The sequence below is a fragment of the Lepidochelys kempii genome, chromosome 27 (genome assembly GCF_965140265.1).
Source record: "Lepidochelys kempii isolate rLepKem1 chromosome 27, rLepKem1.hap2, whole genome shotgun sequence".
NCBI lineage: Eukaryota > Metazoa > Chordata > Testudines > Cheloniidae > Lepidochelys > Lepidochelys kempii.
The window spans coordinates 7,349,242-7,373,967 of record NC_133282.1 but is presented as its reverse complement, the minus strand read 5'-3'; the positions used below and the strand labels follow the sequence as shown (position 1 = coordinate 7,373,967).

The 24,726-nt window shown below is 50.4% G+C and overlaps 1 protein-coding gene across 3 annotated transcripts in view; it reads left to right on the top strand.

Moving 5' to 3' along the window:
• ASIC2 (acid sensing ion channel subunit 2) overlaps nucleotides 1-23,537 on the top strand; it is a 1,343,693-nt gene extending 1,320,156 nt beyond the window's left edge. For 2 of the 3 annotated variants that reach the window (XM_073325645.1, XM_073325646.1), the window contains exons 8-10: nucleotides 9,107-9,186; nucleotides 19,453-19,521; nucleotides 22,624-23,537. In XM_073325645.1, coding sequence (XP_073181746.1) covers nucleotides 9,107-9,186; nucleotides 19,453-19,521; nucleotides 22,624-22,725 — 251 coding nt within the window. In that variant the 3' untranslated portion in view covers nucleotides 22,726-23,537. The remainder of the gene's footprint in view (nucleotides 1-9,106; nucleotides 9,187-19,452; nucleotides 19,522-22,623) is intronic. The other variant, XM_073325647.1, reaches the window with a different exon arrangement.
• Nucleotides 23,538-24,726: the final 1,189 nt, after the last annotated feature.

The following is a 24,726-nucleotide window of genomic DNA, read 5'->3' as shown; positions in this document are numbered from 1 at the left end:
AATAGGAGTGGGGGACGGCTTGTGAACTTAAAATACCCAAGTCTTGCCTGCGGAATGTGGATGCTAAAGATCACAAGAGTAGCGGTTTGGCCTGCTGCTGTACACAGGTAGTTTGCTGCGCTCAACCCCAGAGGCAGCTGCATTCCAGTGGAGTAGTAGAGGTATTGGGCAAAGGAGGGATCGCTCAGTGGTCTGAGCATTGGCCTGCTAAGCCCAGGGTTGTGAGTTCAATCCTTGAAGGGGCCATTTAGGGATATGGGGCAAAAATTGGGGAGTGGTCCTGCTTTGAGCAGGGGGTTGGACTAGATGATCTCCTGAGGTCCCTTCCAACCCTATGATTGCAGAGGCGGCTTGCACCAGGCTCCTTTTGGGCCAAAAGCTTCTGGACAAATATAAATGATTAATGTGAGTTTGATGGACTAAATGCTGCTAGCGCTGGGCAAGATCTTATCTGCTACCCATCTGTTCGAGTCTGGCATACTGGGAGGGGAAGGCACTGCCTGGGAGCTCTGCCAGGAGGGATGTCTCCCGTCATTCTGTCATGACTCTGTGATTGTCTAGAGACAGACGGGGAAATTTTGCTCCGCCAGAAGGGAAGTTACTGCACAGCAGCGGCCAGCAGCTGGCCAGAGGCAAGTTTGGAATGGGGAGTTCACAGTCCAGCAAGGGGTGTTCAGGGTACCCATCCCAGAGGAAGCTGAAAGAAGCATTCATCAGTCACAGGAGAGTAAAGGGGCTTCTTGCACTAGCGTCTGGGGCCAGAACTCCAGCCTGGTATTGCTCTGATGCCAGAACATCTGGCCTGGCCAGAATGTGGGGAGCAAGAACACGAGAGTGGAGAATGGTTCTGTCAGCTCATGGCTGAGAAATGCTATACAATAGTATGGTGAGAGGTTTGGGCCCCTGGTGTAGTGCTGAGGATGGTCAGGCTACCTGCTCTCCACAAGTCCTCACTGCAGGAGGGCAGGTTCTCCAGCCCTGAGGGCACGTTAGCTACTTTTCATAAGAAATCTCAGCATGCTCTCGCTCTATTTCTCTCAATTTGGGATCCCTGGGATGAAAGCCACTGTCTCCATGTGACTGATGGCTGCCTCTATTGCTGGTGCATGTTGTAACAGTATTGTGTTTTCCTTAGAAGTCTGTACAAAGGCCTCATTCATAGGGGAAAAGGTTACTGATCTGGGCTGTACGGGCTGCATTAGTCATTCCGGTTGGCACTGGGCACTGCAGATGGCATTTTCCTCCTGACCTCACAACCAGGAGCATTTTCCTGGCATCCACTCTCAGACTTTCTTCTGCCTTCAGAGGGCTGTCCTCCTTTGTGGTCTCCATGTGATGAACTTCAGGAGGTGACTTCTCTCTGGGTTGCACAGCTTCACCTGCTCTGCATGAGGGGTTTAATGTGCAAGAATAGGCAAGGTTCCTAAATGGAAAGTGTATTTGTGCATTCAGTTCAGCTTCTGTGGCTCATTCAGCCCTTGCTCAGAATGTCAGCGGGGGCCAGTCGCAGTGGGATAGTTAGTGATGATAATACTTTCTCATAAAGCACTAAATTGAAAACACTCCCTTGTCTCATACGGATCATCAAACACCCATTGTATGTGAGCTCCCTGTGGACGTGACCCTATAGCCTGCTCCCCATTGCCAGCACACCTGATCATACAACACTGTTATAAACAAGCAACAGTATGGCTGTATGGGGATGGAAAAACAACAAGCATTAGTTCCTGCTAGGCTATTAGCCAAGAGGCCAACCAAAGCTTGGCCAAAGCAATAGGTCTTACAGCGCACCGTGAAGTTCACCATGGGCCATCAGGAGACAGCAGATTCCAATGCCGCAGACTCATCCACTGAGAGTTTAACCCTAGGAAATGCTACTGGCTGATCAGAGTGTTATAGCTGCAATTGCGCTCCCATGAGAGGATGCTCAGACAGAAAGTAGACTTCCTATGCCATCTGGAAGCCATAGAACACAGGGGAAAAGGATTTTATTCATGATATTTCCTCATCTCCAAGAAGAAAGGAGGTGGGATCTCAGACAGCTGAAGGTCTTCATCCACCCCTTGAGGTTCAGAATGACCCTGGCCTCTGTAATTCCCTTGTTAAACACAGATGACTGGTTCACAGCTGTTGATTTAAAGGATGCTTGTGTCCACATAGACATTGACCCGGCACACAGGAGGTCCCTACAGTTTTTTGTGGGCCTAGTCCTTACCAATGCAGAGAACCCCCCTTCAGTCTCTCTATGGCACCCAGGGTATTCCTGAAGGTGTTATTGGTAGTGGCAGCTCGTCTGTATCATCAGTGTTGTCAACGTTCCCCTTCCATGGCAGCTGGCCTCTAGCAGTGAAGTCATACCAAGAAGTACGGATAACAGCCTCGCCCCTGCTCAGATTTTAGCTGCATGCTTAGCTCCTGTGCAGATTATAGGCTTTATTAGAGCAACCCCATATTCAATCCGAGCCAAAGCATTCCTGACTAAGGACAGATTCCAGGCTACAAAGGATCGCATTGCTCAACATTGGCTGAGCCCTCAGACAATGATATGAACCTGCCTTATCCTCTTCAGTCCCATGGCCTCATGTATATATCTGACACCCTTTGCAAAACTCCATCTGTGATTCCTACAGGCCTGGCTGTGGCCAGGCTAAATGCTAAGCAAGCACAGTCTGGACAAACCAGTTTCACTCCCCCACAGGGTACGTGTGTGCAGTGAGTGGCTGTGAGGCTCTGAGCCCAGTGTAAACATTATGGCTCGGGCTGGAGCTGGGGCTCTGAAGCCTAAGTAGTGGGATGGGCTTTGCAGCCCGAGCTCTGGTCCGAGACGCAACTTAAAAGCATGGTCTATGCTGCCCCGCAAGTCGGAGTCTGTCACCCCAAGCTCAGAAGCTGCCTGCTGCTGGCTGTGCAGATGTACCCACGGAGTTCTGACTTCGCTCACCTGGGAGGCAGTGTGCCTGGGGGAGGGAGGAAGGGAAGGGGAAAAGATTGATTACACACACCTCCCAACAATGGGGGGGCATGTGTGTGAACATGTAGCACAGGGTACTCAGACCCAGTTGCACATAAACCTTCTGGACCTGCATGCAGCAGATGAAGCCTTCACATGATTCCTACCCTTCGCTCCGTCCTTGCCTGTTCAGGCCAGTTTATTACATGAACAGATATGGAGGGGCGATGTCCACCCATCTCTGCATGGAAGAGCTCGATGTCCGGACCTGGTGCACTCACCACCAGATCACCCCCTTGGCAGTACCTGGGTTTGGTTTTAGTTTGGTTTTGCACCCCCTCGGCAGCACCTCTTCCTGGGGTGCAGAACACGCTGGCAGACAGCCTCAGCAGGCATTCTTCCAAGGACCACGAATGGTAAGAACAGAGCATCTTTCAGCAGTGCAGATTCCCACTGCGGGATCCCGTTGCGTCTCAAGAGAACAAGAAAAGCTCAGTGTCTGCCCCAGTGAGGCTCCAGGCCACAGTTCTGAAGGGGATGCATTTCTAGTACAGTGGTTGGAACCACTGATGTATACATTTCCCACTGTCACTCTCTTTCATCAACTCCTGGGGGAGATCAAACAAGATGGAGCATTGGTGAGCATACTTGCTCCTTGGTGGCCAATGCAGTTCTGGTTCCCCTGCAGTCTCCAGATGTTCTCATGGGCATGTTCTGCTCTTCCCAGGCTCACTGATGCGGGACAAAGGCAAGATCCGCCCCCCAACCTTGCATCCTTCCATCTAACAATGTGGCATCTGGATGGATGGCAAACCTAGAAGGGTCATGCTCAGAGGCAGTACTATCCATCCTTGGCAGCAGCAGAAGAGACTCCAAGAGAAAATGCTACCCAGCAAAATGGAAAAGATTTCCTAGCTGGTGCCGGCATCATTGGACTTACAGAGCATGAAATACTTCAAGACATCTCCTAAACTGCTTGTCTTCTTTGCCAAATGCATAGGAGGGGAAGCTATCTCCTCAGAGAGACTTTTCAAATAGATTTCAGGTTGCATCCTAGTTGGCTACAAATTAACGATGACTCCTCCTCCACAAGTTGTGAGGGCCCACTTGACAAGATCTACACCAGTAGTCTCTCTTCCAGATGCCCCTCTTCTGATTTGCAGAGAGGCAACATGGAGCTCTGTCAATACTTTTGCAAGCTTGTACAGCGGACACATCCTTCAGCAGAGCAGTCGTCCAGTCTGTGATACTGCTGAGGTTCTCACAGCCTCCGACTCAGTGAATGCTGTTTGTGAGTCACCTCGAGTCACATACACATAGGGGACATCGCTCAAAGAGGAAAACAAGGTTACTTACCTTTTACAGTAACTGGAGTTCTTTGAGCTGTGTGGTCCCCATAGGTGATCTGCTTCCCATCCTCCTTCCCCTCTGCGGCTGACCCTTACCGGTTTGCAGTAGAAAAGGAACTGGAGAGATGGTCGGACCGCACAGCCTCGTATATCCATTGATCGGAGGACGAGGCGGAGAAGGGCGCCAGTGCAGACGAACACACTGCTAATGAAAATCTTACGGTCTCAGATGCATGGAGCACATGCGCACCTCGAGTGGAAGGCACATAGGGACCATGCCTCTGGAATAACTCCAGTTACTACACAAGGTAAACAGCAGCCTTTCCCACGACATCTCCAGGCCTAAGGAATTGGATCAGAAGTAGCGTCCTGGCAATGCAAACAGAAGTAGGGAGCACATGGACAATAAAAGGATGGTCTGGGAGTCAGCTTCAGCCCCACTAACAGTGATGTGGAGGGCGACCATTTTGGAAAAGGACAAAACTTCAGAAGCTCAGAGGCAGAAATCAGAAATTCAGGGGAACCCTTTAAAAAAAGCCCAGATATCCCGGGACTCGTGATGAAATTGCAGGAATGGTTTTACGGGCAGTGGGAATGCATGAGCCTATGTTGTCTCGTCCGCTCCGAGATGGACATGAGCTGGAAGCCTACTGGAGGGACGACTGAAGTGTCTCCTGTCATGAATGCAGAGCCCATATGGTCTCCCCGATCACTGGCTACTCCTCTGGCCAAGTCAGCACCCCTGAGGTTCAAGAGATACGCCGAAGAGAATAGACAGGCCTGAGGACTCCCAGCAAGCCACCCAACTGGCAGGACACTAGAGCCAGGAGCAATAGCGAGGAACTTAGGAGACATTACAAAAATCAGTCTCAAATAAGTGTTCAAATGATTTCTTCCCCCTGAGCTTTGTCAGACATAAGCCTCGGCTACGGTGAAAGTGATTTTATTCCTACACCCCTCCCTCTCCTTGGAGCAACCGCAAGCTGAGAGGTACCTGGCCAGGAACCAAGTGGGACTGGGGACGGATCCAGAGTCAGGTCAGTGGGCAGCTGGCTTTAGGGATGTGGTAAGTAGATTCTAGGACTCCGGAATGGGTGGGTCCAGCTCCAGGGCAGGAGAGGGAGAAGGCTGTAGGTCAAGAGGATGGGAAGAACCAGCAGGAGCAGGGAGATTGCATTTCCAATGCAATGTATTGCCCTGCAACAGAAACATTGTCAGAACGTGCCATTGGGCTCTGGACTGCGATATTATAGATGTTGTTTCTCTACTAAATTAATACAGCATGTTCTGTTCATGGATGCTTTAAGCTGAATGACAGATTGGGAACATACAGTAAAATTACCTCCAGTTGCATCACTTGGCATCCTGTGTATTCCAGCAAATACAATAATGGGGAAGGTGAATAATTAGTTAACCACTTCGCCTCATACTTAGTGGATGAAGCTCTCCTGGGTACCTGCAATGGAAGAACTACTGGAAAGGAGCCCGTATCCATTGCTATTACAGATACAGTGGCTCACTGTGACTCAATATTCTTGCACAAGGGCTATCTATTGCTAAGCATATTGGTCTTTCTGCCTGTGACTGCAGCTGCCGGGGAACATTGTTTTCCCAGTGTAAATTACCAGGAAAATGATCAGTTCACAGCTTGGACTGAGGCTGTCTGGGCTAGCTTTGATGTTTGTACAGCAAGAGCAACGAGGAGTCCTTGAGACACCTTAGAGTGCCACAAGGACTCCTCATTGTTTTTGCTGATACAGACTAACACAGCTACCACTCTGAATACAGCAAGAGGTGAGCCAGCACACTCCCCTAAGTGACAGAACACACTGCTTTGAAAGTCAGGAAGATGATAGCCATAACTATCAAGGCATTCACTGTAAAGATTAAGCGAAATCTGCATAATGCTCATTCGCATAATGTTAACAATTGGGCACTGTTCTCACCCACTCCGGTCCCAACTGCAAACTGCTCAGTCTGTGCCCCCTCCCCTTCTCTGCCCAGCTGCTAGAGTAGAAAACAAAGCAAGGGACATTTCATATGGGGACAGAACTGCATGGGCTGATCCCACCTGCCTTTGTCGGCTGCTTCCATACTTTAGCTAATTGTGGTTCCAGATGCTAATGGCTAGTGGGGGGCCATCACCTTCACTTACCAAGCTATCAGTTAATATAGTTTCTATTATTTTTGGCACTATACAGAAACACAAGCACTGATCTGATTGGCTAAGGCCCTTCTCTGGTCCCCCTCACTGGTATCTGAGCACCTCACAATCTTTAGCCTATTTGGCCTCCCAGCACCCTGATGAGGCTGGGCATGCCAGGGAACTGCAACACAGAGAGATTAAGCGACTTGTCACAGGTTACACAGGCAGCCTATAGCAGAGCAGGGAGCTGAACACTGGGTTCCTAAGTCCCAGGCTACTCCCCTAACCACTTTCCTCAGCTGGGGGAAAGGGTTGGGAGAAATTGGTGAAAATCTTTTTCACGGAAATTAGTGTGAACATTTCTGACCCTGTGGTTCACGTGACTTTGCACACTGCTGCACTTTCATTTTTTGCCACGTTCGGGAGGACTGAACCCAAAGTCCTTTGGCAGGAAAAGGCGCCCTTGCAAATTTTGGCAGGTTGCTGCAGAAGGAAAGGCTGCCTCCTCCCTAGGGGCCTCCTGGCTGGATGGCAAGAGCTCAGAGCACATGTAACACACATGTAACACCATGTACTTAGCCCTCCCAGTGCTCCTGGACATGAGTCATGGAAATCTCACTTCCCCCATTTTGGCAACCGGCAAACTGAGCTCAGAGTCTTGCCTGAGATCTCCTTGCAAGTCTGTGGCCATATTTAAAACCCACATCTCTTGTATCTCTGCCCATTGTAGCATCTAGACAATAGCGGATGCAATAATCAGTCCCATGCAGAGTTACTCTGGGCTGGTTCCAATCAGGCTGTGCGATGCAATGTCACAAATGCCCAACCTGGTTCACGTGCGTGGCAAAGGGTCGTCGTTTGTTGGTGGTCAGGGGGAAACAGTGGGAGTCCAGTAGGGAAACCTCCTCCATTTGCAAAGGAAAAAGAATTCAAACAAAAATGAATTTGCAAGAGCAGAGGTGAGTTGGAGTCTTTGCTTTAGTAGAAGCACAAAGTGACTGTTTTGCTCTTTTCCCACAACTTGACCTTAGGTGACTGGACAAACCCAGAGTGTGGCACTCCCGGAAACTCCCCAGGCACCCTCTGTCCCTCTAGTGCCTAAGCTGTGGAAATGCTCAGCTCCTAGGATGCATGGCCTCTAGGTCTTTGGGAGGATTGCAGCTCCTTAAACCCTTTCCTCTGCTGTTATTGTCTCTCTCCGTTTTTTAAGTAAATGACTAGAACCTACTGACGCTGCAGCCTTGAAAGTGACTCAGGCTGGATGCTAGTAAGGGTCCATTAACAGATTGATGCAATGAGATATTCATGGGGCTGTCATCACTGAGCTATGCTGTTAGACCCACGCAAGGCTAGGCAGCTGGTAAGGGCAGGAGTACAGAGAGATGCTATGGGGCTTTCTGGAACAGCAGGGCTCTGTTCTTGACAGGATTCATGCAGCTTCAAGGCTTCAGCCAGGGCTCCTGAACAGTTACGTGGGTGCGGCTTGGAAAGGCAATAGGCCCTTTGTTTCTAGGGGCAAAGGCAGCCTGGTGCAGTGGCCTATATGCCGTGAGTTAGTGTTGTCAGTCGAGGTCTCAGTGCTCAGGTACCTGCAGTGCAGTTGTCCCCTTTCCTAGCCATTGTGCAAAAGAACCTGAAAAAACAGAGGTTGTAAAGCGCTGCTAGAGAAAACCCTTTACGATGCACAACAACAGGGTCGACAAAACACAGGCCCGGTTCTGGAGTGCCATCTGCTGGCACCGTATCTATTTACCTGTATACTGGTAGTGCGCACTCCTGTAACCAAGATCTATAAAGAAAGTGGGCCATTGAGGCTGCATTCCACCCCTAGAAGGTGACATTCCTCAGGCAGGGGTAAGAGATAGCATGACCATCGCTTGTTCATGTTCTCTAAGGACACAGGATTTCCACCTGCAGATCTGTCAGCCTGCACCACACCCCCTTTAACGTGAGGAAGGGTAGGTTCAGTTGCTAAGACCTAGGTCTTGTTTGTTGAGGAGTATTTTACCTTTAGCCTCTTCCCCTCCAGTCAGTGCCAAGTGCTGTAATATTTCCCCATGCTCTACCCCAGCCATTCCAGAGGGAGGTGCTGGCACCACCATACCTGCCTGCACTGACCTGGTGTCCGGACGGGAATGAAGCCCCGAGCTGTAAAACGAGCTGTGCAGCCCCGCTGACAAGTCACTGGAAACCACTTCCTACTGGGGATTTGTTCCATGTTTTCTTTCCTTCCCTCATCCCTGGCAATTAGCAGGGGAAGGGTTCAAATCCGATGGGCTCCCCTGCGGGACACAATGCACCTGATCCTTCATCACATTGGATCATGAGTGTGATGTGGAGTTTATCGTGTAAACGTAGCCTTTTCTCATCTCAGCGCTTGCTGACTGGAGCTGCTGGGGCGAGAAGCCATGCTCGCACTGTGAGTGCCATCTGCAATATCACGTCACCGTCATGTCAGCCTCAGGGGAAACCTTGATGGAGAGCAGTGTGGAAATTCTGGCTGTGTATCTCCTGGGATTTCATTCTTAGCCGGGAGAGAAAGGCTCTGATTGATGCTCAGAAAATCCCAGCTAAGACATAACTGATGGGTCCCCATCTGCATTCCCTGAGCACGTTTCTTTGACAGCATGTGAGTAAAACGAGCTGTTTTCTTTCCCCTAGGTGACATTGGCGGTCAGATGGGACTGTTTATTGGTGCTAGTATCCTAACAATACTAGAGCTCTTTGATTATATTTACGAGGTAAGATCTCCCCTTCTGTGTTCCTCATTCCACCGCTAAGGAGTGTGAGTGCTGTGTGATTGAGTGAGTCTGGGCACTGGGAACTCTGCCCTGTGGACAGACACCCAGCCAGACTTGGGTGCAGGGGAACACCTAGCGAGAGCCCCAGCTGTGTTGCTGCCCAGGTGCTTGTAGTTTGGCTGAGATTCACTCCTGTTCAGAAGCTTTGTCTCAGGGGGTGACGTTCCCCCAGGAGCCCTGCCAGCCCCCTCCCTTCACCACTTGCCTTTGTGCCTTTCTCACAGTCATCTGCATAAAATCATCATCATCATCTTTGAAAGCATCTTGAAGTAATCCGGAGCTGCGATCCTGTGGAGAGGTGGGAAGTTGGGCCATTCTGCAGCTCTGAGCCTGACATGGTTGGGTTGGCTTGGGCCAGCATGGATTCATGCTAGGTCTACCTTGGGCAGCCCTCTCTACACCTCCATCAGGGAGGCTGTGTCCTCGGTCCTGCCATGGAATGGCCAGCCCTGAAGCAGGCAGCTCCCTAGGGACCTAGGAACTGATAGACCGGATCAGAACCAATGTCCTCTCTCCAGCAGTGGTTGGTACCAGCTGCTTCGAGGAAAATCAGTGCCATAATGGGAAATTTTGGCATAACCAAGCCCTGGTGGAAGTTCCTTCCTGACCCCCACTTCAGCTTCCACCCTGAAGCAGGAGGGCTATGTACCTTGAGTATTTTTATCCCATCTCATGTAAGTGACACATCACATCAATTCTGATGATCAAACCAAGAGCAAGGAGTAGCATTGCACAGACTTTTGTAACCCTGGTGCCTGTCGCCTCCCTGCTTCCTAGTAGTGTGCCAGATGTGCTGCTGGCCATGTGCCAGATGTGCTGTCCAGCAGCCCAGAGCTCTGGGGGCGCACTTGCGGTGCGGCAGGAAGGGATCTGCTCCCCTCAGTATCAATAGCATTACCTGGCAAGCCCAGTCTGCAGCCGTGAACACGCTGAGAGCGTGTTCCTCCCACACACCCTGCTGCAGCACGGGCTCTGCCGGCACTGTCCCCTCTCCAGGGCAGTTCACCTCAGCAATTTTGATTTGAGCAGTGCCGCCTGCTGGTCGTCTCGGGAATTAGCTCTCCAGCTTTGGAGCGCCCTCTGCAGGATGATGTCTTGCCTACCGCTGGCCCCCATGTCCGTCCTGGACCCCAGTGCTCCTTTACTTTGGGGTGCTGCCCCCTGGCAGTGCCCCCACACACTGGGTTTCCCCTCCCAGGGGAACCCCCACCCTCTATCCCCATCTTGCCTCAATGACTACTGACAGTCACTGGGGCAGACTGCAGTCTGTAAACCACTCATCATGGGCAAGGGGGTTTGGACCAGCTGCCTCTGCCTAACCCCAGGCTACAGCTCGTTAGCCCCAGTACTTCTCTAGGCCTTGCACAAGGCTTGCAGCCTGGGGGGTTACCAGGCTGGAGCTCCCCAGCTCCTCTTGCCTTTCCCCAGCACTGCTCTACTCAGGTACCCTTCTCTCTCAGGCAGCCAGGTCCTTCTCTCTACAGCTAGAGAGAGACTGACCCAGCTCCTGGCTCACAGCCCTTTTATAGGTCCAGGTGTGGCCTGATTGGGGCATGGCCCCGGCTGTGGCTGCTTCCCCAGTCAGCCTGGCCTTTTCCCTCTGGAGACAGCCTTTTCCTGCCTCGGAAGGGGAATTTCATAACCTCGGAGCACTTTCACTTAGAGCTGAGCAAACAATAGGGTTTCCAGTTTGGGGCCAAACCACAAACTCTAAAAAAAAGTCCAGGTTGAGTTAAACCAAAACACATTTTTTCATCAAATCAAAAAAATGCAAAATAAAAAAAATCATGTTGAATTGACTGAACTGTTTCACGTTGACGCGACTCTAATTTTGTTTAAAGTTTTTCATCTGGATTTTGGCCTTTTCAGGTGGCTATCACCCTTTCCGTTCTGGGGGCGGGGAATTGGCCACATTTGAAATCGAAACGCCACCTCAGCGCAAAACACTGAAATATTTCAACTTGGAAGCGTGTTGACTCTTTGGGAAGGAACATTTCCCCAACTAAAATGATCCACCAAATGCTGTGTCCGGCTCCAAAAAATTCACTTTTCAGTGAAGAAAGAATTAGGGGAAAAAATTCCCCACACCTCTAATTTCATTAACAGTTCATAATAGCCCACTGCAGGGATCTCCCGACTCAGGCTTTGCACCACAGCCTTCGCAAGCTGATCTACTGGCATCTTAAAACTCTGTCTTGGGACCCTAAATCCAGAGAGAAGCAGGCACCTGCAATGGAGTCACTTGAACAGAAAGAAGAAACTGGCTCGTCAGTGATGCAAATATCCCCCACTGTCCCCTTGGGATGGCCAGCCGTAGGGAGTATGCTTCGTGGAGTGTGTGCAGCCAGAGGGCGCATACTGTCTGGTCACAGAGTGTGAATTTACAGACAAGGGATCTGCTTTGAGGGGGCTACAAATGCATGGAAAATGCCCAAGTTTAGAGAAGTGGAAAATGAGCTGTGTTTTGGAGTCTGGATTAGACATAGTGGCCCAAATCTGCATCCAGATCAATAGCAGAGCTGCAAGGCAGGCAGGGAGCCACAGTTGCCCTGATTGAGGTCAGGACAGGCGCTGATGGCTGAAAGCTACTTCAATCAAGGTTAAAAGTTAAGGGGATCTGCCTCACTCCAGAGCAGAGCGAGGGCGAAGGGCAGCTGGGGAATCTCTTTCGCTGGCGATATTACAAGCTAGACTGGATGCCCGGCTACCAGGAATGGCTGAAGGAGAAAGGAGTCAAGCCTTCCATGGGGCTGAGGGTTGGACAGAGGCCCCATCACTAGCCTGGCCCTCCCCAAAGAGGCTGAGGATTTCAAGAAAGCCTGAGGGATTTCATTTCCCAGCCGACTCCTGTGAAGACCCCAGCCATTAACATTAGTGATCATTTCCCAAGGTTGCGAACGGCGCTGTACAAAATGCAAACATCGCAGCAGGCTGTGTCCTGGTGCACTGACAGCCCAGGAGAATCCAATCTGATTCCTCACATGTGGGGCCTGCGGTAGAAGTGGCCTTCTGGAGGGATTGGGCTGAAGAGAGGATGGGAGCCTGGAACCAGGGGACTGGGAAATGGCTCGTGGTTGTGGGTCTGCATGGATGAAGACATGACAGTGGGGGAAAGGAAACAGGCTTTGAGACTGCCAAGGTTGTGAAGGAATATCATAAAAAGACAAGATCTGAGCTGTGAAAGGGGAAGACATGAAGTTTGAATTCAGTCCAGTGAGCAAGTGTAACGCCAACAGACCCCGCTTGTTGGGGGGCGGGATAGAACTGGGGACCTCTGGAGCTTAGTGCATGAGCCTCTACCGCATGAGCTCAAAGCCAACTGGATGTTAGCTCAGGCTGTAGAGCAGACTCATTTTCTCTCTCTCTAAGTGGTCTAGATGCCACTAGATGGGACAGAGCACCACAGCCAGGAGGTGTGGGGGTTACATACTTCCCCTAGCTAAGGAAGCGCTTCCCGAACCTCAGGGACTTCCCCTTGAAATCCCAGACAAGCCCCCACTTGTAATGCTGATAGCCCGGTTGGTGGCAGGCGGGATAGAACCTCTGGAGCTTAGTGAGCTAAAAGCTAAAAGCCAGCTAGAACACCATACCCAGGAGGTGTGTGGGTTACACAAGCAGGGACTAAATCTGAATGGCTTCTCTCCATTGGCACCAGCTATCCTAAACCCTGTCCAGAATTCGAGAACACGCAGCTGGAACTGGGACTTCCCCCGGAGGAATGGCAAGTTGCAGAATAAGAGCACCAAGCAGATGTCTTAATTCGGGGACCACCGGCTCCCTGCATCTGTTTACCCCTCTCCAGCACTTCGGCTCTGCACTGGAGAGCTGCTGGTGAGCGCTCAGGTCCTGTCAGGGCTGGCGGCTTGAAAAGCTGCCATGTCAGAGAATTGCCCCATCTCAGCAGAGCTAAGCAGTGTCAGGGATGGAGGAGCGCTGTCAGCCCTGCACGCAGCAGAACAGCATAGAGTCAAGAGGAGCCGGCATGTGCTCCAAACGTACGTTTGCTATGCTGCTCCTGGCTGCCTTCATCTTTAATGCAAAGCAGCCTGCTGATTACAGGTCCCAGCATGCTGTGCTCCTTCTTGGTCAGCCTGGGGGAGGCTATTCTAGTTATCTAGTAAGAGACATTCACTGAGAAGCTTGTGTCTCAGTGTTAGACCTGAACAAAGTCCACAGGAGAGGGGCTGCAATGGGAAATGTTCAGGAGAGTCTGCAAGAGGGGTTTACACACCATGTGCTCCTGGCACGCTGCTCTTGGGTCTCATTGCACGAGGGGCGGGTGTCAGAGTCAGGGCCTAAGTGCTTGTATTGCAGACTTAGAGCCAGGCTGCCCTGGCATGAGGCTGCACTCAGGCTGACCCAGGAGACTGGGCACAGACGCAGCAAGGGAAGGGGTACAGGGTGTCCGGGGGGTGTCAAAATGCCTGGACCTAAGCCTTCCCCTGGCCCTGGAAGGCTCCTTGCGCAGATCTGGCTGCAGGACACAGATGATCCAAGAGTGCCAGGTCTGCACCTGAGAGCAGAAGGAGTCTCAATCTGCCCCTGGCATTGGGAAGCTGTGAGTTTTAAAGGCACTTGGTATCGCTTTCTGAGCTGTGCCCTACCTTCTACTGGATGCCAGGCACGGAGGCCCACAGAGGCTAAGTGACTTGTCCAAGGTCACACAAGAGATCTGTGGCAGAGCAGGGAATTAGTCCCAAGTGCTTGGCATCCTACCCGACAGCCTTAACCATAAGGCCACTCTTCCCCTCTGCTCCTGGACCTAGTTTAACTTGACCATTTAACCAGCTCACTCTCTGGGTATGTCGCCATGTGCTCCTGTCCCTGCTACATACACCCACTTTTCCCTACTCAGCTTGCTTGTTACATCAGCTGGATCCTGCTGCCTGTCGTTGGACTGAGCAGCACCTTACTCTGGAACAAGCCAGAAGACTCTTAACGCACCACTGATGGTTAAGCAGGAACAATTGCAATTCAAGCTGCTACACAAGCAGCCCTTGATTTCCAGCCGGGCTATTCACAGAGTAGAAAAGGCTATTGAAAAGTCACCCAGTGGTGGCACCCGAGCCCGGCGGTCTCTAGTGGTGTGCAACACGGATGTCGTGAGGAGGCACATTCATTTAAGCAGCATTAGTGGTACACTTCCACTGGAGTAAAGGTGGCAGAATTGGGCTTTTAGACTCTAGTCAGTTCAAGCCAGGGACCGCCCTTACTTTGTATATGCCCAGCGCTGCGCAGAATGCGGCCGTGATCCCGACTGGGGACGCTGGGTACTACAACTCCACAAATAATAATGTATCCCTTTGACAATATAGCTGTGGTTTGCCCTCAACAGCAATTCACAGGGATAACTTAGTTACAAGAGGGCTCCTCTATTGGCCGCTGAATGCAGAACATGCCTGCGTAAGAGAGGAGTAAAAAACGGAAATGCAGGTTTCCGACTGCAAACAATGACTATCTTCTGAGGGCATGTGCGATGTCATGCCAGTTAAATGCCAGGACATATGTTGTTTCACTTATTAAACAAAAAGCTTTTCCGATATTTTAGTGACAGGCAGAGAATACTTTAGTAAAATAGTTTTGACCATTTTAGTAAAATAGTTCTTAACATATGCAAATATTTTAGTGAAATAGTTTCTTTTGAACATATGCCTTTTTCAAATGTCCTGGATATTTTAGTCTCATGCAGTTTGGGGCAGTCAAATGGCATTTTCAAAAGCACCTAAATAATAAGACCTAGCACTTAGATTGTGCTTTTAAGCAGAAGATCTCAAAGCACTTTACAGTGTCCTTATGTTATAGGTGGGGAAACTGAGGCACAAAGAGAAGATGTGAATTGCTCAAGGTCACCCAGGACTCCAGTTGCAGAGTTGGGAATAGAACCTAGGTGTCCTGAATTCTAGTTCAGTACTGTATCCACTAAGTCAGACTACTTTCCTTGGGTTTGACATATATGGCTTATTGATTTTCAGTCAGCCCTTGGCCCTTGACTTGCTTAGGTACTTTTAAACAGTCCCATTTTAAGGCCTGGTCTATGCTAAAAAGTTAGGTCAGCCCAGGTACATTGCTGGGCGGGGGAGTATGAAAAATCCACACTGCTGTGAGATGTAGTTAAGCCAACCTAAGCTCCTGGTGTAGACAGCGCTAGCTTGATGGAAGAATTCTTCCATCAACCTAGCTCCTGCCTCTTGGGGAAGTGGCTTATGTACACAAATGGGAGAACCCCTCCTGTCAGCACAGGTAGCGTCCACACTGAACCGCTACAGCTACCGCCGTAGCATTTCAAGAGTAGACAGGTCTTAAATGTTATTAAAGAGGTAGTGGTGCATTTGCAACGGAAGGCAGGCAGTTCTACTGACAGAGTCCCTTCTGAGCAGCCATTCATATTTGGCAGCATTATTTTGCAATAAAATATAATGAAAAACACAAGCATAAAACTTATACCGGCTTTGGAGTTCAAACATACTCTGCTCCCTGGTTTATATCTCAATCTGTGCATGCACAGAATTTGATTAAAATCCAGTCTCTCTTTTGGATTCTTTGATAAGAAGGTAATAAGAATTCTCTCAAATAAAGTTTCTGGTGGGAGGCGGGGTTCCATTCATAGAAGCTGGAGAATATTTTTCTCTTGCCAGGTTTTTTTCCTTTGGCAAACATTGATTTCTTGGCGTTATGAATGGAAATGACACTTTATTCTGTGAGACCACTGCACAGTCGCACTGCACATCCCAAGAGTGTTATACACTGAGGCCATCTGGAAGAACTGTTAGAGATCAGTAACCTTCATTGAAAAAGGGGAAATTGACCTGCAGAACTCTTCCAGAATACCCTTTCTGGAATAGTTATTCTGGTATAATTTAGCTATTCTGGAATACCTCCCTTGTATGAACACTGTTTCCCAGAATAAAAGTGAGAGTGTCCAGATAACTGTTCTGGAATAGCTATTACCAGTCAATTTCCCCTTGTAAATGTAACCCTTCCACCCATCAGAGTTGGCAGCAACAAGGGCCAGGTTCAATATCTAGGGGATCCAATCCAGTAACACAATGCAAACCGGCTTGAGCTCCCACCAAGTGACCTGGGACAAATATATACCACCCCCGCTGGGCACCTCCAAGAGGCAATACTTCCCCTCTTGCAAGCACATAGTCTGAGTGTAGCAAAAAGCCTTTTGATAACAGAGAGAAACAATGTGGCATTATGTTGGGGAAACACCACCAACAGGATTCATAACACAACCCATGAGCAAAAACCCACCCCAAGCCAATTGGGGCATGCCCTTTCCCTTTGGTTCTTGAGTCCAGCAACCCCAAATCACCCAAAGTCCGAAAAATCCAATGACCCAAAAGTCTCTGTCCCTGGTCAGGGCAGCCCCAGAGTTCAAAAGTTTATCTGCAGAGCTTTTACCTCCCAACCTGGGTGGAGATGCAGGCAGGGGAGAAGAGGGAAGGGGCACCTTACATGATCTGAAGCTGACTGCCCCACAGCTCCATAGGCCTTTGCTCCACTCCGCTCCACCAGCCGCCCCACAAACTGCTTCGCTCGGCTCCGCTCTGTGGCCCACAAGCAGCTCCCGCCATCCCACAAACTGCTGCACCAGCCTGCCCACAAGGCACTCCAGCCATCCCCCAACCTGCTCCACAATGTATCTTCAGGCTCCCCCACTACTTAACACAACACTCAGGGATTTCAGCTCTTAGGTGAATTCAGCTTGTAGTAGGGGAGCCCCAGTGCTGGTGCACTGTCAGCCCAAAGTGAGCTCAGCAGCCTCTAACTAGACTCCTAATAGAATCAAAATTAGTTCTGATACTCTACAGTGGAGAAAGAAGAAAGTGCAACTAGCATGTAAGGCCCTCACTAATAGGCCTATGCCACCAAGTATTAATACTTGTCCCCAGCCTCTCTCAATTCACAGAGTTTTGGAACCCATGACCCTTGCCTAGCGAGTGCTATTTAGTTGATGGTGAGTCCCTCCATCATAACAAAAGGCCAAGTACAGTTCCAAGCACAGTTCCCATAATCAGGGTAATAACAATTTATTCTTCCTGCCCCAATAACAGAGACACTGGGGATCCCACAGCAGCCAAAGTGACCATTTCGGCAGCTATGGCCTCATTCTAGGCGGTGTGGGTGTGCCTATGCAAATGAGATTGGCCCCGAAGTTCTTTTCCACAACTTGCCACACCTCACCACCAGATGTCAGGGTGGAGCTCATCCTGACACTGCTTACATCAAGAAGTCCCTATATTCTGGGGTTAGGACCCTTGGGATATTTTGGGGCTAGGATCCTTCACATAACACAAGAACCAGTGGGTCACCCATTAAATTAACAGGCAGCAGGTTTAAAACAAACCAAAAGAAGTATTTCTTCACAAAACACACAGTCAACCTGTGGAACTCATTATCAGGGGATGTTGTGAAGGCCAAAAGTATACACGGGTTAAAAAAAGAATTAGATAAGTTCATGGAGGATAGGTCCATCAGTGGCTATTAGCCAAGATGGGCAGGGATGCAACCGCATGCTCTGTGTGTCCCTAAATCTCTGACTGCCAGAAGCTGGGACTGAATGACGGATTGGCTCACTCAATAAATTGCACTGTTCTGTTCCTTCCCTCTCAAGTTTCAGGCACCAGCTGTTGTCAGATGATAGGATGCTGGGCTAGATGGCCCATGGTCTGACCCAGTGTGGCCATTCTCATGTTCTTATGCAGATAGGTTAATCCATAATAGTCCACTTGCAATTTCCTTTGAAGCACCTGGTACTGGCAGTCAGAGATAGAACAAGACAGACTGCTTGTCTGATCCAGTGTGGCAGTTCCCATGCTCCTGCCAAAGTATCTTTGCCCAGCCACCAGCATCCTCCAGGGTTTCATAGCCTCTCTGGAAATAGGCCTTCTTGCTAGAGCTGGTCAGGAAATGTTTGGGGTGTTTTTTCAGGGAAAATTTTGGATGAAAACGTTATGTCAGAATTTTTCTACAACACGTTTCGGGTTCACCTCGAAAGCCCAACGTTCTGTGGTTTTCAGCAACTGAAAAATGTCAGATGGGTGGGCAAAAATGGGGGGGAGGGAGGGGTGGCTTCTAGCAAGTTTTCACCCAGCCACCTGAGACTTTTCGATAACTGGAAACATTTCACTCGGGACGGCCATTTTCCACGGGCATTTCTGCTTTGATAAAATAGCTGCGTTCCGTCAGAAAACTGCTTCCTCTTCCCCAATGTTTTCTGTCGAGGGAGGAGACTTCCTCCCCCCCAGAAATACTGCAGATCTCCTGGGTCCTCTGTGCAGAGAACCTTTTTCTCTGCATAGCCTCCTTGCCCCCTTCCACTGGCTTCTCTGGCAGGCCTGAGGGGGGGGGAATGTAACCCCCCCGGACCCCTCCTCTTTTGCTTTAGCCTGTCCCCTCTCCAGCCACGGAGCCACAACACTGGTGCAGGATCTGGGCCTGCTGGGCATGGTGCTTCAGAGCCAACTTATCCCCCTTCCTCAGCCTCCACTAGCTTCCTATGGCCAGAGAGCCTGGCCCTTATGCACTTTCCTCATTCAATTGCAACAGCTTCAGTTCGGTCAAACGTGGTGCTCCACAACCTGTCAGTTTGCATTCCCAAGCAACTGGATGCAGCCGTCTATCACAGCCTGCCCATGCCTGGCAGCGTCCGTTCTGTGAGGGCGCCAGGCCAGGGGACTGCCCCAGCGATTAGGCATCTCCCATGAAGTCCTTCTGCTCAACGCAACATTTGCAGCCTCCTAGAACCATGCCAGTGCTGCTGGAGCCGGATGTGCAGTCAGCCCCTGGCCCCCCACCCGGCTCATGAGGGCAGCAGGGACAGGGCCCATGTCTCCCAGATGCCTTTGCGCACTCAGCACTGAGGTATGGGGCACACAATGGGCCACAAGCCAGATGGGGGGTGGAGGGGATGGGTGGCCCATTGCAGCTCCCATTCATAGAAACATATCACCTGGAGTCAATCTTGCTGGGAGGGTCTGATGCCAGCCCACAGTCCCAGGAGCTGCACTGGAGATAGATCTGGCCTTCCACATTCCCATGGAGACGTCAAGCTGCCCCCAGGCCCTTTAGGGAGTGAATCCCAGAGAGTCTTGGAGAGTGAGTGGCGTGTCCTGCCTGTCTGGGTGCTGCTACTGCTCAGGGAGGGGAGCTGTGACTGGCTGTGCTTGCCTAAGGTAACCAAGTCTGCCTCTCTTTCAGCTGATCAAGGAAAGATTGTTAGACCTGCTTGGCAAGGAGGAGGAGGAGGGGAGCCATGACGAAAACGTGGTAAGGATCCCCATCAGTACCGTCACCAGGGGTCTCCATACTGTCCAGCTGCCAACCCCTGAATGGGCTCAATACTACGGGAAATCCCATAGATAGGGAGGCAGAATGGCCAGCCCTACCACCAGGAGTCAGGCCCCAAACCTCAGGAGATGGCTCTAACAATCATGAGGTTATTTTTGAATTGGGGCGGGGGGTCTTTTTAATTGCTTTCTGCTTTTTGAGCATTTGCGGGGGTCCCATTTTCCAGCTTCTCTTTGAAACCCTGAGGACTAGAACCTCACTTTAAAAAAAAAAAAAGAATGAAAGCTGAGATTCCCAGTCAGGGCTTTAAGAAAAACACCACATACTGCAAGACTTGCGATAAAATCTCCAGAATTGTCAAGAGTGAATGTGTAGAAACTTCAAGCCAGGTAGACAGATCGGGTTTGGATAAGATAGATGAAACGAAAGAAAAAGTGCACGTTCTTTCATAAAGCATTCACTCCAATCAATGAGAGACCCTAGAAAGAACTTTCCAAGCAGCGCTCTTTGAAACACAAGAAAACAATTTTGTTCAAAATGTCAAACGTGTTTCTGTTTCACAGGGTTTGAAATTGACCCATTTGTCTATTTTTTTCATGCAATTTTCCGCAGTACTGTTAACTGGCATTTTTCTTAAAACGTTATCCCCGAAACGCGTTGTCTTGCTGAAAACTGAGTGCTCAGTACCTGCTTTTTCTATGAGGAGTTTGGAAATGATTTCTATAAACATGGCAATCAATTGTCAATACAAATATTAATAAAAACGATCATGGGAAATATTGCTGAAAACGGACAATTTCAATCCCGTCGACAACTTTTTGAAAAAAAGTTTCAGTGATATTGGGTGGGGGGGATTTTTTTCGGGGGGAGTCATTTTTCAGCTACGACAAAAAAAAGCATCTTGTGCAAAACCAAATTGAAGATCTATTTCGGAGCCAAGTTTCCAGCTCACCCCTAGCAGGACCTTCCCCTCTGTGCCCACAGTGCAGGGCTTTTGGATGGCTATGGCCCAGATCCTCAAAGATATTTAGGCACTTAACGCTCCATGATTAAATGGAGGCTCATGTCTGAAAAGGTGGGTCTCCCTATAACAGCTCTGCCCAGCCTCAAATCCAGTCCCTGGGTGTCCCTATGGAATGTAACTGCATTTTCCAGCCCTCTTGATGATTTAAGGGTTGTTGTGTGGTCCTCTGCTTCTGGGGAGTCATTTTCCAGCCCTCTTGCTGATTTAAGAGTTGCTGTGTGGTCCTCTGCTTCTGGGGAGTCTCAGCAGCCTGGATGGAGAAGGGAAGGAGATGCAGGACCAAGCCAACCCATTTGGAATCTGACCCGTTCCGATATCTCCCTGGGGTTTTCTGATTCTCAGCCCATCCCCAGTCCGTGGAGAATCCAGGGGAGCATTGAGCATGGCAAGAATAGGCACATGTCAGCTCTGAAACTCACCTTAGAATCATAGAATATCAGGGTTGGAAGGGACCCCAGAAGGTCATCTAGTCCAACCCCCTGCTCAAAGCAGGACCAATTCCCAGTTAAATCATCCCAGCCAGGGCTTTGTCAAGCCTGACCTTAAAAACCTCTAAGGAAGGAGATTCTACCACCTCCCTAGGTAACTCATTCCAGTGTTTCACCACCCTCTTAGTGAAAAAGTTTTTCCTAATATCCAATCTAAACCTCCCCCACTGCAACTTGACCTTCTTGCTCTGTCTCTAGGACCTAGGAGAAGTTCAAACTACTTGCCAGCCCTGTCCATCCTAGCAGCAGGACCAAAGGAAGAGCTGGGGGGAGACTCATGGGCTGACCTTCTCCCCACAGGTTGGGCCCCACACTGGCACTGTCCATTCAAATCATTAGCGTTGATCTGGAATCTCCCATGTAATTTTTTTCTTCTGTGGAAAATGCAGTTTCTGCAAAATTGAAATGTTCCACCTGAAGAGTTTCCAGTTTCGCTAAAATAAAAAGAAGAGAAATAATGAAAAATAAATAAAAATAACCCACCCTGGACCTCATTCATTCACCCTCACTTAATGGCAAAACGGGGAGGGGGGTAACCCCAATTGGCCATTTGAAAAACGTTTCTGTTTTTCACAAAACACAACATCTCAATTGGAATGGAAATGTTCACCTTGCTTTGAAATTTCCTATCCGCAAATCTGACAACATTTTGCCCCAAATGGCGGGGCACTGTAAAATTTTTTGGTTTTGATTAAACCCCGTTTTTTCCAGTGGGAAAATATTTAGGTCCTAAAATTTCCACCAGCTCTGCTGTTAAGGGAAAGCTCCAAATGCTGGCTCCTTGCAGCCCTGTGCAGAAGCTGTGTGTGTCAGAGATGCTGCGTGTCCCTGGTGCTGAGTGAAGAGAAGGGGTGGGTCCTATGGAGAGATGCCCAAACTGGCGTGCCAGGGACACTCTGGACTGGGGATATTTCACTAGATGGGGGAAGTGAGAGGAAATGGAAGGTTCTGCTCTGCCACAATGCACTACAAAGCACAATGTGAAGCTCCCCCACCCCACCCCCCAGCTGTTACCCACTGCCTCTAAGGGTCTGGCTACGTTGCACTGTAAACGTGGATTGAGACTCAGGTTTGAGCCAAACCCCACCTCCGTCTACACAGAAATCAGTCTGACTTGGGTGAGGAACCCCTCTGGACTAAGGCTCACGCACCCTGCTGGCGGGGGGGGGGGGGGGGGGGGGGGGGGCGGCAGGGGTCAGAGCCCGAGTCCTGCGGAAATGTGAGTCCAAGCCGCAGACTCGAGTTCAGCAGGTCTGTGTAGTGCAGTATGGATGCGTTAACACAGCTGTGAGACCCAGATCCAGCGACTGTAAACCCAGGGTCACAATGCCGTGTGGACGCTCAAGCGTGGGTTTGGAAACACTGAGTCCACAAGCCCCAGGTTTAAATGAGGTGTAGACATACCCCAAATTCGAGCCTGGAGGATCTGACATGCTCGTGGGGCAGCAGGGTATACCCCGCCCCCCCACCTGACTTCAATAGCAACCCCTGGCAGCGCGAGGGCTGAGAGCCGGGAGCGGCTCAGCTGCACCTGCCCCCTGCGGTAACCCTGTCGCTCTCCTCCCCCAGAGCACTTGCGACCCCATGCCAAATCATTCCGAAACCATCAGCCACACTGTGAATGTGCCCCTGCAGACGACCCTGGGAACGCTGGAGGAAATCGCCTGCTGACACCTCCCCGCGAGCTCCGGAGTGCCAAGACCAACCGAAAGGAGACTGCACAGGAAAGTAGGGACCAAGCTCATGTTTGCATCGGGGGAAAAGGAAGAAAATCGCTATGCATTTACAAAAATAATATATATCTATATATAACTGTATATATATTATACATCTCTGCCAAAACCAAGCAAGCGGCGCCTTGGACTTGACTAGCATCGTCCTTTCCTGTGGGGGGGGGCTCGTCTTTAGGATCTGAAGACACACTCTTTTTTGAACTGTACAGACCAACACAGACACTAACAAAACCACCATTTCATATACTGCCGACTGTATAAAGCACTTGCATGCCGATACTTTTTATGGCAATATATTCCTAGCTGTCTTTCTAAGCTCTGTTCCTCTGTACAGGCTCTGATTTCACTACCAAGAAGGAATTTTGCGGGCCCATCCATCCCTGAAAGTGCCATTAATTAGGCTGTATTAGAATAAAGAAACAAACAAACGTGCAACTCTTGGACTTGCCTTACCTCCTTGTTCTTCGTGTCAGTTTGCTAGGCCGGGTCCCCCAAAGGCCTGGTGGAACTACCATCACCTAGAGGGAAGCGGCCTAGGGACCGCACCTGCAGTCTGACTCCCTGACCTGGATGGCTCTCGGATGCCCACGCCCGTGGCTACTGTGTTGTGCTCCTCGGTCTGTAACGCAGCTTGTACAGTCTGGTTTGGGGGCATGTGGGCCGGAGCAGGCATGGGGTTTATTTTTCATTCCTTTCTGTTGTGCTTTTTCCTTGTTCTCCTGACTGATATTAAAGCTGGTCTTGTGGAAATGGCCAGGCTGTGTCATTTCTGCCTTGCCTCCTGACCCGTTCACCACTGCCCCGGCCTAAGGGCGGACAGAGCAGCTGGGATACCCCTCAGTTGGCTGTTTTGGTGGTCCCCTGAATTTGGCCCCGCTGCCTTTCCCTGGTGGGTAGAGAAAGGGGGCAGCTGGGCTCACCCTCCACTGCCCACCCCTCGGCTGCTAACAGGCTGCCAATCCAGCCTCTTCCTGCTCCATCAAACAGATGAACAGGGCCTCGCACTTCTTCAGCCTGTGGGCACATTGGGGATTGGCCAGTACCCTCCACCCCGTCCCCTTCCCGTGTCATCTCCAGGGTGGGCTTTGTTCTTCCCCAAAGCTGGGAGCAGAGCACCCCCTCCGTTCTGGCCATGGCAGCTGCTCCCCCACCCTGGCGCATCAGGGGACATCAGCAGTACCACCCAACTGATTGGGACCAGAGCGCTCCTGGGGCTGTTGATTTTATTCCTGACCCGTGCCCCACCCCCGAAGCCACACACATATTCCCAAACAAACCCCGTGGCTTCCCTCCCAACAAGCCCCAGCACGGCTATGAGATTGCCCGGGCCTGCCCTAGCACAGAGTCTAGCCTGTCAATGCCACTGCAGGAGAGCAGCTTGGAGTGTCCAGTGTCAACCTCCCACCCTGCCCGCTAGTCAGCTGCTCTGAAGCGTCTCTCGGATTCAGACTCACGGAAGCACTTGCTTGGCTATGATTCTCTTTGCAGAGGAGCTGGAAGCAGACCCCCTACTGGGGCCTCCTGGGTCCCCCTCCTGTAGCCTTCCAGAACGCAGCCCAAACCTCCAGACAGTCACCACGGCTCCTCCTGACACTGCAACAGACTTGATGCACTGGCAGTAAATAATGCACCGAACCCTGCTTGCCTGGACCTCCAGCTCCCTTCAAGGCCCCAGCAGGGTCCTTTCTTGGCAGCCAGATGCTGTGAATAGAACAAATGACACAAATGTCAGCGAACGGCAGTATGACGGGCCAGCTCCTCAACTGGTGTGGATCAGCACACCTCAGTTGGCTTCTATGGGTTTATGCCAATTTACACCACTTGGGGATCTGGCCCTACATGCTTCCCTGGGTCTCAGGCAGGGCCATCCCTTGGACAGCACCAGCATTGGGTGTATTTAGTGGGTATTTAACTATTTCTAATCAACAAAGAGTTTTAC